The sequence below is a fragment of the Dendrobates tinctorius genome, unplaced genomic scaffold, assembly GCF_039654945.1.
Source record: "Dendrobates tinctorius isolate UK_male_01 unplaced genomic scaffold, ASM3965494v1 ptg000046l, whole genome shotgun sequence".
Taxonomy (NCBI): Eukaryota; Metazoa; Chordata; class Amphibia; order Anura; family Dendrobatidae; genus Dendrobates; species Dendrobates tinctorius.
This window is the reverse complement of record NW_027361714.1, coordinates 64,190,506-64,206,093: the sequence shown is the minus strand read 5'-3', so window position 1 is coordinate 64,206,093 and position 15,588 is coordinate 64,190,506. Positions and strand designations below refer to the sequence as shown.

The 15,588-nt window shown below is 41.9% G+C and overlaps 1 protein-coding gene across 1 annotated transcript in view; it reads right to left on the bottom strand.

The window, feature by feature from the left end:
* Nucleotides 1-592: 592 nt before the first annotated feature.
* The window catches only part of LOC141089503 (amine sulfotransferase-like), a 110,317-nt gene continuing 95,321 nt past the window's right edge, over nt 593-15,588 (bottom strand). Inside the window, exons 5-7 of the mRNA XM_073575958.1 lie at nt 13,653-13,747; nt 3,409-3,589; nt 593-3,047 (exon numbers count right to left, since the gene is read on the bottom strand). Coding sequence (XP_073432059.1) covers nt 2,917-3,047; nt 3,409-3,589; nt 13,653-13,747 — 407 coding nt within the window. The 3' untranslated portion in view covers nt 593-2,916. The remainder of the gene's footprint in view (nt 3,048-3,408; nt 3,590-13,652; nt 13,748-15,588) is intronic.

Below are 15,588 nucleotides of genomic sequence, written 5' to 3'. Positions count from 1 at the left end.
AAGAGGGAGACGACTGCAGTAAAAGTACTGTTGGTTTACGGGCCTAAGGCGGCCACAGTGACGGATCTGACAGGAGCATCAAAGAGTGAAGAGAGGCCGGTTCGTATATGTATGTCCCCGGTGTAAAGTACGGTGTGCGGGAAACGGCTCTGGAAACAGAGAGCCGATAAGTGAAGTGAAGTCAAGTGAGGTAAAGTGTATTTAAGTGCGGTGTACTGCGGAGGCCATCAGGTGGACGGCGAACAGAATAAAACTTGGACCTGTTGTACCCGATATCTGCCTCCATCGTGTCTCTGTTACATCTCTGGCGGTAAGAGAGGGACCACCCCCCAGCTCGGCCCACGAACCCTACACTGGTTTTCCCAGAACTGAACTGCAAAGCAAAGGAACTAATGATTCCTTTTGGCTTCCTGTTCCTGCTTTACTCTGAGGCTGGGCTCTGAACTGGTTATTCAGGCTCCACTGGCTTGATGGTAAATATATATACAGTGGGGAAAATAAGTGTTTGATACACTGCCATTTTTGCAAGTTTTCCCACCTAGAAAGAATGGAGAGGCAGAATCTTAAAAACAAATCCAGAAAATCCATTGCATGATTTTTACATAATCAATTTGCATTTTATTACATGAAATAAGTATTTTATACAATAGAAAAACAAATGAATTTTTAGTACAGAAACCTTTGTTTGCAATTACAGAAGTCAATCGTTTCCTGTAGTTCATGACCAAGTTTGCACAAACTACAGCAGGGATTTTGGCCCACTCCTCCATACAGATCGTCTCCAAATCTTTTAGGGTTTAGGACTCTCGCTGGTCAACAATGAGTTTCAGCTCATTCCAAAGATTTTCTATTGGGGTCAGGTCTGGAGACTGGCTAGGTTACTCCAAGACCTTGAAATGCTTCTTATGTAGCCACTCTTTAATTGCTCTGGCTGTGTGTTTTGGGTCATTGTCATGCTGGAAGACCCAGCCACAACCCATCTTCAATGCTCTTACTGAGGGAAGGAGGTTATTGGTCAAAATCTCACAAAACATGACTCCATCCATCCTCCCTTCAATAAGGGGCAGTCATCCTGTCCCCTTTGCAGAATAACACCCTCAAAGTATGATGTTTCCCACACCATGCTTCACGGTTGGGATGGTGTTCTTTGGGTTGTACTCATCCTTCTTCTTCCAAACACAGCGAGTAGAGTTGATACCAAAAAGTTCAATTTTGCTCTCATCTGACCAAATGACCTTCTCACATGCCTCCTATGGATTATTCAGATGGTTATTAGTGAACTTTAAATGGGCCTGGACATTTGCTGGTGTGAGCATAGGGACCCTGAGTGCCATGAAAGATTTTAATCCATGTAGTGGGTTAATTATAGTAATGTTTGAAATTGTGGTGTCTGCTCTTTTCATGTCATTGACCGTGTCCTTCCATGTAGTTCTGGGCTGATTCCTGACCTTTCTGAGAATCATCCTTACCCCGCAAGGTGAGATCTTACATGGAGCCCCTGACCGAGGAAGATTGATAGTCATCTTATGTTTCTTCCATTTTCTAATGCTTGTGCTGTGCCAACAGTTGTTGCCTTCTCACCAGGATGCTTGCCTATTTACCTGTAGCCCATCTCAGCCTTGTGCAGGTCTACAATGTTGCCCCCGATGTCCTTAGACAGCTCTTTGGTCTTGGCCATGGTGCTAGGTTGGGGAGTGATTGATTGAGTGTGTGGACAGGTGTCTTTTATATATGTAATGAGTACAAACAGGTGCAACTAATACAACTAATGGGTGCAGAGTAGGGTAGGAAGGCTTCTTAAAGAAAAACTAATAGGTCTGTGAAAGCCAGAATTCTTGCTGGTTGGTACACGATTAAATACTTATTTCATAAAATAAAATGCAATTTAATTATTTAAAAAACCATACAATGTGCATTTTAAGGTTTTTTTAAATTCTGTCTCTCACAGTTGAAGTGCACCTATGATAAAAATTACAGACCATTTCATTCTTTGTAGATAGGAAAACTTGGAAAATTGGCAGCGTATCAAATACTTATTTTCCCCACTGTATTTATATATTTGATTTTGGAAACTGTTTCACCTGCAGCCCCGTATAAAGATATTATTTCCTCACTATTTTGTATTTTTTAATTTTCCTCATTGTAGATCGCCTTAGTGCACCTTCTCTTGCTGCTGCTATCTGGGGGCATTTTCTGCATTTTTCCCCTTTTTTGATTGGCCAGCATAACAGAGGTAGAAATACGTGCATACCCTGTAAGGATACTTTTCCACGTACCATAATGTCTGCGCTTTGGACGGAGCAGAAATCCCGCTCAGCCCTAAGCCCTGCCCTCTTCTGTACGCGTGGTGATTCCGGTTGTGCTCATTGAACACATCTGGAATCACAGGAGCATATCCATAGAGTAGGCTGATTACATTGCCGAGACCTAGCATCTCCGCAAAGTAAACAGACATACTGCAGTCTAAAAAGACACGCTGCATGTCCGGTTTAGCGGGTCTGTCACCAGGGTATTTGGACACATAGTGGAGATGGGATTTCATAAAATCCTCTCCACTATGCTGTAACATCTGGCCGCTGCGGATTAAACGCTGCGGCTGTTCGCAGCGTTCAATCCACAAGTACTGAATGTTTCCGCTATGTGGAAACATGCCCTAAGAAGAATCTGTTACTACCTATGTGATTAAAGGGAAAATTTACATATAAACTTCATAAGCTCATAGCTCGGGAACAAATGGACTAAACAAAACAGAAAATAAAACTCACTCAGCACTTCAGCCCTGTAACCATCTTTAAACAAAAAAAGTCATAAAGGTTCTCTATAAATTATTTAGCAGAAATGTTTGGAAAAATTTAAACTAAAACACAAGACATTGTTGGACAGTCATTCCAAGGTTTTTGTGAAAATAACAGAACTCTAGGATGTAGTTTCTTCATTGATCTCCCAAGTAATCTTAATCGGCAGATCTTCCATCTTCTCTTTGTACACTTTATCAAACATCTCACTCTGTGCCACCGTCATTATAGTTTTCCAGTCACCAACAATCCCTGGTAAAAAGAAGAGAACATGCTGAGCCACTATCTTTATGGACAATGGACTGTATAATTCATCAGATTAAAATATGCCTTCTCCTTGCTAACATTTTATGGAATGGCTTCCAGTGGCAAAAGTTGTCTGGTAACATTTTATCCACTGCTCCCCATAAATATGTAAAATATATGTGCTCAGTCAGCAGTGATACCAGTAAGCATGGCTCAGTCATGTGCCTATATGACACAAAATTGCATGTAGCTTATATATAAGACTAATAATGACCAGAGCTTAGATGTTAGACAGATCCTACTTTTTTAATTTATATACATTTGTTGCTTTTTTTCAACTCCAATAACCCATTTACTTGTACTTTACCTTTACGTAAAAAACTTCCTTTAGTCTTGTCTATAAATTCATTTGAAAGAGATGTATAATTAGCAAGCGGATCATGTTTCATGTTCTTAAAAGTTGCTTTTTCCACCACGATGTCTACTGCTTCATCATCAAGCTTTATGCCGACAAATTTGCAGATTTTCAGCACAGCAGATCGAAGGTCCTAAAACAGACACAACCCCCCAATATTGTTACATAAATATTAAGCCATCAAGTAATCTGGTTTTATATGTATGTCATCTATAACATTTCGATAACATTTTGCCAGTTCTACAGCAATAAGGCCCAAGCAGCTTGTCACAATCGTGCTTCTGCGCAAGCGTACTTCTCTCTGCCCTGTTGAGGGCAGAGCAAAGTACTGCAGTGCACATTTGCAAGAAAAGGCCAAAGAAGACCGGTCCATGTGCGCTGCAGTACTTGACTCTGCCCTCAAAAGAGCAAAGTTAAGTACGCCTGCACAGTAGCTCGATGTTAGACACTGTGTAGATGACGTAGTAATAGGGATGAACAAATGTGCTCTGTTATGGAATAGGTCACTCACCGAGGAGGATGGCAGGAATAGTCTAGGCCACCAGGAAACCAGAAAGGTTGGTAACTTAGCGGATTGCAGACCCCTAATCCTAACAATACAACTAGCAGTAGCCGTGGGGCATACCTACGATGCCCTTGACGCCTCGGCACAGCCAGAGAACTAACTAAGCTTAAAGCAAGAAAGGTGAAATCTGAAGGGCCCCGGAGTAGAACCTCAAAGAAATAGATAGCCCCCAAACATATATTGTTGGTGAGATGAGATTAGACACAAACACAAGCAGAAAATAGACTGAGCAAATGATGGGGCCCAAACTGTCTACATAGGATAGGAAAGGAAAGACACTGCAATCACGCAAAACCCCTAAAAAATTAAAACACGTCTTATGTACAAAAAACACTGAGGTCTCACGACCTCTCCCCCACTATATCAGCATTCTGGTGTGAACTGGCAGCAAAGCAAAAGAGATTAATATAACAGGGGACTGAACAAACTGACACAAGCTGTAACATATGGAGCGGGGTCCAGCACTGCCCCAGAAGGGAGCACGCTGAACCCTCACAGCAAAGCAGAAAGAGGCAAAACCAGATCAGATGCAAGGATTAGCAAATGAGTAACTTAACTGAAAAATGCAGGAGCAGGCAGGAGATAGCAGACCTCAAAATGCACAGGAAGAAACCAATCACCAGCAGCAACTGAGGGAAGCCTGCTCACTTATATCCACCCAGTCAGTGACCCCTGATTTCCAATCATCGTCGTCAGGTGGCAGACTTCTGTCAACCTGGCCAGCTCCACTACCCGCAGTAACCACCAGAGGGAACCCCGACTCAGAAGTCAGATCAAAAGAATTCACAACAGTGTTCAGTAATACTCAAATATCATTGGAGTATCTGTCAGGCAAACCCTGCATGTTTTGTGCCTGCAATAAGCATGCAGGGATTGCCTGCCAGTAATGCCGTAGCCATCTTGGTAGTGGCATTACTGTGATTGATTGGCTGTATTACATTATCAGGGGTTATAAAAAGGCAGTTGCTGCCATGCATGGAACACTGATATCATTATACAGCCTAGGGACAGTTCTTATTGGAGGGAGAGAGTGGTTGTCAAGGCCTGTGTGTTTACAGTTGAACAAATCAGAGTCCTTTAGTGTTGATACTGGAACTGATGCTGATACTAACAGTCCTTCTAAGGGCTAATTTTGTGCTTTGCTGTTTGTAACAATGTAATAAACTGCAGGTACTCAGGATGTCGCCACGGATCCGAGACAGACCAAGAGTTAAAGGTTTATTTACAAGGATTTTCTCTCCACGCAGGGACAAGCAGTAGGGGGTTAAAGGTAACAGTATAAAACAGTAGAACAGCACAATGGAGCTGTAGAAAGCAAAAAATAACAGTTATGCAGGCGTTGAAACGGTTAACCTAAGAAAAATAGAACTTATCAGTCCGGGGAAAGATTGATTGAAGGGGTCTACTTCTCCCACGTTGGCACTGACAACAGCGGCGCTTGCAGTTTCTAGAGTCTCTTTTCTAAATGAAGCTGGGACCTCAGGGGTTAAATCCAGGAGCAGGGAGACGCTGCAAACCTGAATCTCCTCTGCTCTGAGTCTCTATATGATACCCCGACTGTCTCTCCACAGGAACGATATTGTGCACACTGAGAAGTCTCTCTGCCACACTCAGGGGCCCCAGCTGGTCACTGTGGTCTCCAGGACTACACTCTCAGGTCACTGTTTCTGCACTGTCAGGGGGGAAGTCTCCCATGGAGGCTACCTGGTCCACATAATCACATATGGCGCTCTCTGCACCTCATCCTTCTGTCTCTGAATGGGGGGTTCTCTTTCTCTGGGAGTGCGGTGCTGCAGTCTGGCCTCTGCAAATTTATTAAAAAAGAAAAACTGAAATATCACATGGCCATAAGTATTCAGACGCTTTGGTCAGTATTGAGTAGAAGCACCCTTTTGAGCTAGTACAGCCATGATTCTTCTTGGGATTGATGCAACAAATTTTTCACACCTGGATTTGGGGATCCTCTGCCAATATTCCTTGCAGATCCTCTCCAGTTCCATCAGGTTGGAAGGTGAACGTTGGTGGACAGCCATTTTCAAGTCTCTTCAGAGATGCTCAGTTAGGTTTAGGTAAGGGCTCTGGCTGGGTCAGTCAAGAATAGTAACAGAGTTGTTCTGAAGCCACTCCTTTGTTATTTTAGCTGTGTGGTTAGGGTCATTGTCTTGTTGAAAGGTGAGTCTTCGGCCAAGACTGAGGCTCAGAGCACTCTGGAAGAGGTTTTCAACCAGGATATCTCTGTACTTGGCTGCATTCATGTTTCCTTCAATTGCAAACAGTTATCCAGTCCCTGCAGTTGAATAACACCCCCATAGCATGATGCTGCCACCACCATGTTTCACTGTTGGGATTGTATTGGGCAGGTGATGAGCAGTGCCTGGTTTTCTCCACATCTTTGTCTAATCAGACCAGAGAATTTTATTTCTCATAGTCTGGGAGTCCTTCATGTGCTTTTTTTTTTAGCAAACTCTATGCAGGCTTTCATATGTCTTGCACTGAGGAGAGGCTTCTGACGGGCTACTCTGGTGGAGGGCTGCAGTGATCGTTGACTTTGTGGAACTTTCTCCCATCTCCCTACTGCATCTCTGGAGATCAGCCACAGTGACCTTGGTGTTCTTCTTTACCTCTCTCGCCAAGGCTCTTCTCCCTCGATTGCTCAGTTTGGCTGGACAGTCAGGTCTAGGAAGACTTCTGGTGGTCCCAAACTTCTTCCATTTAAGGATTATAAAGGCCACTGTGCTCTTAGGAATATTGAGTACTGCAGAAATTCTTTTGTAACCTTGGCCAGATCTGTGCCTTGCCACAATTCTGTCTTTGAGCGCCTTGGCCAGTTCCTTTGACCTCATGATTCTCATTTGGTTTGACATGCACTGTGAGCTGTGAGGTCTTATATAGACAGGTGTGTGCCTTTATAAATCAAGTGTTATCAGTTTAATTAAACACAGCTGGACTCTAATGAAGGAGTAGAACCATCTCAAGGAGGATCACAAGGAAATGGACAGCATGTTACTTAAATATGTGTCTGAGCAAAGGGTCTGAATCCTTATGACCATGTGATATTTCAGTTTTTCTTTTTTTAATAAATTTGTAAAAATGTCTTCATTTCTGTATTTTTCAGTCAAGATGGGGTGCAGAGTGTACATTAATGAAAAAAACGAACTGTTTTAAATTTACCAAATGGCTGTAATGAAACAAAAAGTGAAAAATTTAAAGGAGTCTGAATATTTTCCATACTCACTGTATATCCCCTAACTACTGTACAGTAGATGTCCAGTACTTTATGACTCTAGGAACAGAAGGATTTTTTGGTGGCCTCTGTATCAGGCCTCTCTAACGCACTAGATGTTACAAACTATTTGAAAGTCAGTTCACCTACTGTAGCGAGGCTTAAGTTGAAATCCCATCACTTTTATCCATGTTGCATGTACGTGCTCCATCTGTTTTTTTTCACCAATTATAACTTATAGTGCAAGTCACATATCTGCGTTTTTCAAAGACCATTTGTCTGTGTGAAACGCCCAAAGACATATCTGTTTTACTTTCCAGTTTCAGGGATAAAAAGGGCCAATACAGGTCTGTGGGTCTGTGATAAACATACTGGCAGCTGTTCCAGCAGTCTTATGTAGTTTATGCACTGCTTAGGGTAGGTAGTCTGGGAATTCTGCAACTCTAGCTGCCTGGTAGTGAGATAATACATATTTATTTAAAATGGTTACCCAGCCAAAAATACATGACTGGAAAGACATAGGTTTTTGCCTTTGTACGATTATGTAGGCGCTGCCTCTGTTGCCTCTGTTTAATATACACACCAGAAAGTGTATGTTTATTAGATGCTTGTAATAAGATACAGTAGTTGACATCGTTCATAGGTTCTATTGTACATTTTTTTATATGTAAACATATACATTTATTTACTGCATATTGTTGTATGTAATAGTATAATTTCCTCCTTCGCTTCCCCATATTGTTTTTTTTACCAGTATACTAATGTATACTGCAAAATAGAGGCCTCCGTCTGACTAATGAACTCCTACTTGCATGTTTTAGGTTTATATGCTAAGCATGAGACAAAACAGCTATATGAATGGAGCCAATAGTATCAATTTCAGTGCATATTGCAGACTTTAAGCTGTCAGCTCTATTAGGCTGATCTCACACATTCAGTAATCATCAAGGATCCAGGGGCAATCAGTTAGCAGGAACAAAAAAATTTGCGCAGACAACTATTTTTTAATGCAAAAAAGACAAATTGCAACTGTATTCATTTTTTTCCTTTCTAAAAATTTAAGTCTATGGAAAATAAACCCATTAAATAGCCATCCATTGTTCTTCCATTTGAAATGAATCTGAAGCAGCATATGGAGCCAGTATAACCTGTGTAAGGGGTTGCAGGTTAATGCACTGTACATGTCCTGGTTTTGAACGTATTTCTCTGTCTATAGTGTTTTGTACTTATGTCATGCTGTAGCTTAGGGTAAGTGTAGTATCTCAATGTGGACACTAGATGGGGGTACATTGGTGTACATAGTTAACTTAGGAGGAGCCAACTGTGGGTAAGCCAGGAGCATTTCCTGATTATAGTTAATAGAGCCAGAGAGCCCAGACCGTCCTGTACGGCTTTAGAGACCAGGACAGCACACTGACCCAGCAACGTTTAAGCTGGAGCCTAGTCATCCACAGCTTGAGTATTGGAAGATTCAGCAACAGTGGAATGCAGGGCGGCACCAAGATGTGGCAGCTTACTACATGGGCAGATGCCCTTATGTCTGGGGTGAAACAGACAGGGTAACTCCTGAAGGTAGTGAAGCTGGACAGTCGAAGGAATGCTGCGGTACAGAATGAAATAGTATGACCTGGGAGCATTCTAGAAGAAATAGGGAAAAACAATGGGATAGACCAGGATGTGTACTGTGATGTTACCTGTGAAGTTGCTGTAACTGAATGGGATGTACTGCACAAAGATTCAAGTAAAATTGTCTGTTACAGTTGAAACTGGACTCTGTCTCCTTTAGTGTGAAGCAGAAAGGGGTGAACCCCCAGAAGATCAGAGGGGACACTGATGGTGCAGAAGGCGTTAAAGAAGGTATGCTGCAAAGGGGACATTGTATGCATGTAGCGGAAGGCCAGGGTGCACTATCATTGTGGGCCACAACTATGGCGCTGGCCCTCCCCTACACCTGCAAAGCTGTTCCTACTTCCAAAAAAGGGTAACTTTTGGACTGATCATTAAAAAACTTAGCTTCTTCACTTTCCAAAACTCAAACCTATTGCTGCTTCCAAAACAGGATCATTTTGGAATGCGTGTTAAAAAACTATTGCTTTTTCCTTTACCAAACAACAAACCTGTTGCAGCCTTCCAAAAAGGGATAATTTTTTGACCACATTTTGTCAAAAATCCATAACTTCTTCTGTGTACATCACTTATGTATAAATATTGGCATGGCAGAAATCTGCCCCACAGAAAAGATTATTTTTACTTCTTAAAAATTAGACTGAAAGTGCCCCTCTCGGCTTATATTCGAGTCATTGTCCTGGGGGGTGGCGGGGGAGGGGGCAACGCGGGTGCCAGATCATACTCACCCCCTCCTGTGCATATTCATTACTTTAATGAGCGGTACCACGTAACTGCTGAACACTGGAAGGAACTGCCAGCATCGGAGAAGCAGGGACTGCAGAGACCGCGCCAGGAGGGGGTGAGTATGATGGCAAGGTCGGGGGGAGCCATGCAATATTCACCTGTCCCCGTTCTACCGCCACGTGCTGCTCTGACTTCCACGTCCTCTGGCTGTGACAATCAGGTCAGAGGGCCTGGGAAGACAGAGCAGCAGTGGAATGGGGACAGGTGAATATCGCAGGTGCCAGGGCCCTGAGCCAGTGGTGACACTGGCACCTGGTTTCCATAGTGCGCCAGTGGCCCCACCTGCTCAGGACACTGGCTCTTGGCCCCCAGCAATGAGAGGTGAGTATGTCATTTTTTTTAATCGCAGTAGCATATGGGGCATATATGGAGCATCTCATGGGGCCATTAACCTTTATGCAGCATTATATGGGGCATATATATATCTATGGGGCATTTTATGGGGCCATCAACCTTTATGCAGCATTATATGGGGCATATATATATCTATGGAGCATCTTATGGGGCCATCAACCTTTGTGGAGCAGGACATGGGGCAAATTGATCTATGGAGAAACTTATGGGGCATCAACCTTTATGGAGCATTATATGGGGCATATTATTCTATGGAGCATCTTATGGGGCCATCAACCTTTATGGAGCATTATATGGGGCATATTATTCAGTCAAGCATCTTATGGGGCCATCAATCTTTATGGAGCAGCATATGGGGTATATTATTCTATGGAGCATCTTATGGGGCCATCAACCTCTATGGAGCAGCATATGGGGCATATTATTCTATGGAGCATCTTATGGGGCCATTATTAACCTTTGTGCAGCATTATATGGGGCATATTTATTGTATGGAGCATCTTATAGGGCCCATCATGAACTTTATGGAGCATTATATGGGGCGTATTTTGTATGGAGAATCTTATGGGGCAATCATGAACTGTATGGAGCATTATATGGGGCTCCTGATTCAATATGGATATTCAAAAACATTTAACCTACTGATGTCTCAATTAATTTTACTTTTTTCGGTATCTCTTTTTATATTTGAAATTCACCAGTAGCTGCTGCATTTCTCACCCTAGGCTTATACTCGAGTCAATAAGTTTTCCCAGTTATTTGTGGCAAAATTAGGGGCCTTGGCTTATACTCGGTTCGGCTTATACTCGAGTATATATGGTATAAAAAGTGTGTCAGTTCAGTGTGTTACTATCTATTTACCCATAGCCATTTATAGAGATCACTTTGACATTATTAATGTTGTGTTGATGATATAGAAGCACTCCCATCAAAGTTTTTAACCTCTTACTAAATTGCAATTATCATATTTAATAGCATTGTGTACTTTCAATTGCTTATTTTACCTTTCTACCCAGTTAACATATTCTGTTTTCCATTTTCTCTATGACATCACTTGATTAAAAGCTGATTAAGAGAATTCTTCTAAGCTGCATGTAGAATGATTCAATTATCCCTGTATGAGTCATAAGCCACTGCAAAAGTCAGGGCTTGGTCAGGCAGCAGCTGAGTTAGGAGTTGAAGAGTGGAATGATTTATGCAGGGAAAAGAGAAACTTACTGTTTCTAAACAGAGCATAGAAAAGAAAGCAATTTACTGGATAGAAAGTCAACATGAGTAATTGTAAGTACACAGGGCTATATACAGTTGTGGCCAAAAGTATTGACACCCCTGTAATTCTGTCAGATAATACTCAGTTTCTTCCTGAAAATGATTACAAACACAAATTCTTTGGTATTATTATCTTCATTTAATTTGTCTTAAATTAAAAAAACACAAAAGAGAATGAAGCAAAAAGCAAAACATTGATCATTTCACACAAAACTCCAAAAATGGGGCAGACAAAAGTATTGGCACCCTCAGCCTAATACTTGGTTGCACAACCTTTAGCCAAAATAACTGCGACCCACCGCTTCCGGTAACCATCAATGAGTTTCTTACAATGCTCTGCTGGAATTTTAGACCATTCTTCTTTGGCAAACTGCTCCAGGTCCCTGATATTTGAAGGGTGCCTTCTCCAAACTGCCATTTTTAGATCTCTCCACAGGTGTTCTATGGGATTCAGGTCTGGACTCATTGCTGGCCACCTTAGAAGTCTCCAGTGCTTTCTCTCAAACCGTTTTCTAGTGCTTTTTGAAGTGTGTTTTGGGTCATTGTCCTGCTGGAAGACCCATGACCTCTGAGGGAGACCCAGCTTTCTCACACTGGGCCCTACAATATGCTGCAAAATTTGTTGGTAGTCTTCTGACTTCATAATGCCATGCACACGGTCAAGCAGTCCACTGCCAGAGGCAGCAAAGCAACGCCAAAACATCAGGGAACCTCCGCCATGTTTGACTGTAGGGACCGTGTTCTTTTCTTTGAATGCCTCTTTCTTTCTCCTGTAAACTCTATGTTGATGCCTTTGCCCAAAAAGCTCTACTTTTGTCTCATCTGACCAGAGAACATTCTTCCAAAAAGTTTTATGCTTTTTCAGGTAAATTTTGGCAAACTCCAGCCTGGCTTTTTTATGTCTCGGGGTAAGAAGTTGGGTCTTCCTGGGTCTCCTACCACACAGTCCCTTTTCATTCAGACGCCGACAGATAGTACGGGTTGACACTGTTGTACCCTCGGACTGCAGGGCAGCTTGATCTTGTTTGGATGTTAGTCAAGGTTCTTTATCCAACATCCGCACAATCTTGCGTTGAAATCTCTTGTCAATTTTTCTTTTCCGTCCACATCTAGGGAGGTTAGCCACAGTGCCATGGGCTTTAAACTTCTTGATGACACTGCGCACGGTAGACACAGGAACATTCAGGTCTTTGGAGATGGACTTGTAGCCTTGAGATTACTCATGCTGCCTCACAATTTGGTTTCTCAAGTCCTCAGACAGTTCTTTGGTCTTCTTTCTTTTCTCCATGCTCAATGTGGTACACACAAGGACACAGGACAGAGGTTGAGTCAACTTTAATCCATGTCAACTGGCTGCAAGTGTGATTTAGTTATTGTCAACACCTGTAAGGTGCCACAGGTAAGTTACAGGTGCTGTTAATTACACAAATTAGAGAAGCATCACATGATTTTTCGAACAGTGCCAATACTTTTGTCCACCCTCTTTTTTATGTTTGGTGTGGAATTATATCCAATTTGGCTTTAGGACAATTCTTTTTGTGTTTTTTTATTTAAGACAAATTAAATGAAGATAATAATACCAAAGAATTTGTGTTTGCAATCATTTTCAGGAAGAAACTGAGTATTATCTGACAGAATTGCAGGGGTGTCAATAGTTTTGGCCCAACTGTAATATGATGATTGCAATGTATTAAGAGGATAAAAACTTTGATGGGAGTGCTTCTCTAAGAACTTGATAAGAGTTCAATAAAGTCTCAAAAGACCTCAGCAGTGTTACAGATGTTTTTTCAGGGCAATTGAAGGCATTGCAGCACTTGTGATTTACTGCAAATTACTTCTATGAAAACATAATTTTGTATGAAAATTTGGCAAAGATAAAGAATTAAATTCTTGGAATAAAAATAAACTCCACAATTGGATATGTTTATAAAAATGTTCTTGTGCTGAGATAATCTTATAAGTGTGCCCTTGCAAAAGAGCATACAGACGGGACAGCACGTGGTCACAGATGAATCTTTTTTTGAGGTAAAATATTGTATAAAAACAAGCAGTGAAATGCTCTACCATACAGAAAGAATCAGCTGCGACCCTGTTCTGAAATATCTGTATAGTTTCTTTTGTTTGCCTCCCTGCCCAGGAGTTGTGGTGTGATCAGACCTTGTCTCTGCACGGTCAGACACAATAGTTGTGCATTTTAGCTTAAATTAAAAAATGGACGTACATTTCAACATACTTATTGGAAAAGAATAAGAAACTGCTCATCACAATTGTCAAATTGTAGGTATTTCGCAATAAAATCTTTATATAGGTACAAATTCTACTGGATGCCCTAGGAATGGACATATTTTTGTATAATGTCATGATTTTAATTACCTTTATCATGTCCTCATATGTCAAGAAAAGTATGTCAAAATCCTCCTTGTGCTGGTACCAGCCCCTTATATGATCAAACCACGAGCTACCTATGACTGCAAAATAAGATAAAATAAGATAAACTATCATTATTGAATTTGTAACTACATTAACAGTTTACAATTTTGATGATTACTCTTGCATTAAATGTGAGAATCTACACGTTACAAACTACCACTTTGCCAGTAAGCACTATGGCAGAAACAGTTTCCGTCTGCAGTTCTAAGATCACTGTTTAATCTGCAGTTCTACCAGTTCTCTGAATGCTGAGCTCCTTATAACCCCACCCAATGATTAAAAGCTTTCTGTGTACACCCTTTGGATTCATCATTTCTTTGGTCACTGAAGACCTGTGGATCTGCAGCAGCCGCTACCTACACGCTCTTATCTCATCCTAACCAGGTGAGCATATTTCATGATATACTGTCTTTTGTAACGTGGATAAGACCCTATTGCGCTTTTTTGTCTCCCCCTTTTTTTGCAACAAGTAGTGTTTTCGGGAGGCCTCTCTGATTTTTGCGGACAGTAACGCAGCCTGCGGTACCTCACTTAGAAATGGATTTGAAGAGTAGGATGCTGGTATAAAAATTATCTGTGTAGAGATGATAACCTTTATCCAGCAGTGGGAGCACCAAATCCCACACAATTTTTCCTCTCACTCCCAGGACAGGTGGGCATTCAGGGGGTTCAATCCGGGTGTCCTTCCCTTTGTAAACTTTAAACCTGTGGGTGTACCCTGAGGTACTCTCACACAGCTTGTAGAGTTTAATTCCGTACCTGGCCCTCTTTCTGGGCAGGTACTGACAGAATTTGAGCCTTCCCATAAAATGAAATAAGGACTCATCCACGCAGACATCCCTTTGGGGCATGTACACTTCAGCAAACTTTTTGTTGAAGTGTTCGATGACACGTGGAACTTTGATCAGACTGTCAAAGTTGGGGTAATCTCATAGGGGACACTGTGCATTATTGGTATAATGCAGGAATTTGTGGATGGCCTCAAAACGTGTCTGGGCCATGACTATTTGGAATACTGAAGTGTTGTATGAAACATCAAGACTCCAATATTGCCAAAGTTCTGGCTTCTTCAGGATCACCATGTGAAGGACCAGGCCCCAAAACTGCATCATTTCAACTGCGCCTATAGGAGACCAGTTAGAAAATGATGATCCGGGGTTTTGTGCCAAAAATTGATGAGCATATAAATTAGTTTGGCCCATCATCAGGTTAACAAATTCCTCAGAGAAAAAGACTTTGAAAAAGTCTAGTTCTGTGAGGCCGGTGGTGTCAAACTTGATTCCTGATTCTGCCACAAAATCAGGAATCAGTGGCTCATAATTTTTGGGAGGTGAGATTGATACAGGGTCTGCAATGGGGTGCGCTGGTTCATCTTCATCTTCTGGTATGGTTGGTGCTGCCTCATCCTCTGTCCTGGGAAGTCTGTGTGGTGGTACAGCATGACCTGAGGAGGAAGATGAGGAGGAAGAAGAGTATGAGGATGACGAATCTGAAAAATAAAGAAATGTGGGATCCTCTCCCTCGCTATCAGTGTCGGAGGCAAGGAAAGCATATGCCTCCTCCACTGAATAGTATTGTTGGGATGAATGGGACGAACAGGAGAGGCGGAACTTTTTTTTTATGAATACGGTAATTGTAAGTACTTTATTTTTAACTGTTTGTGAGTGGGGGGGATAGCGCTTGGTGTAATCTTCTGTCTCAAAAGAAAAAGCTAAAAGAAAAAAACATACCTAGGGAGAAAAAAAATGTCTGTTAAAAGAAAAGTGTAAAACAATAGGCACGAGCTCTGATAAGTGAACTGCGTCACTTGTCAAAGTTCCACGGCTGCTAGATGTGTGCACGGAGGTGGCGAAGAAGAAATGTGCCTAAAACAGCAGAC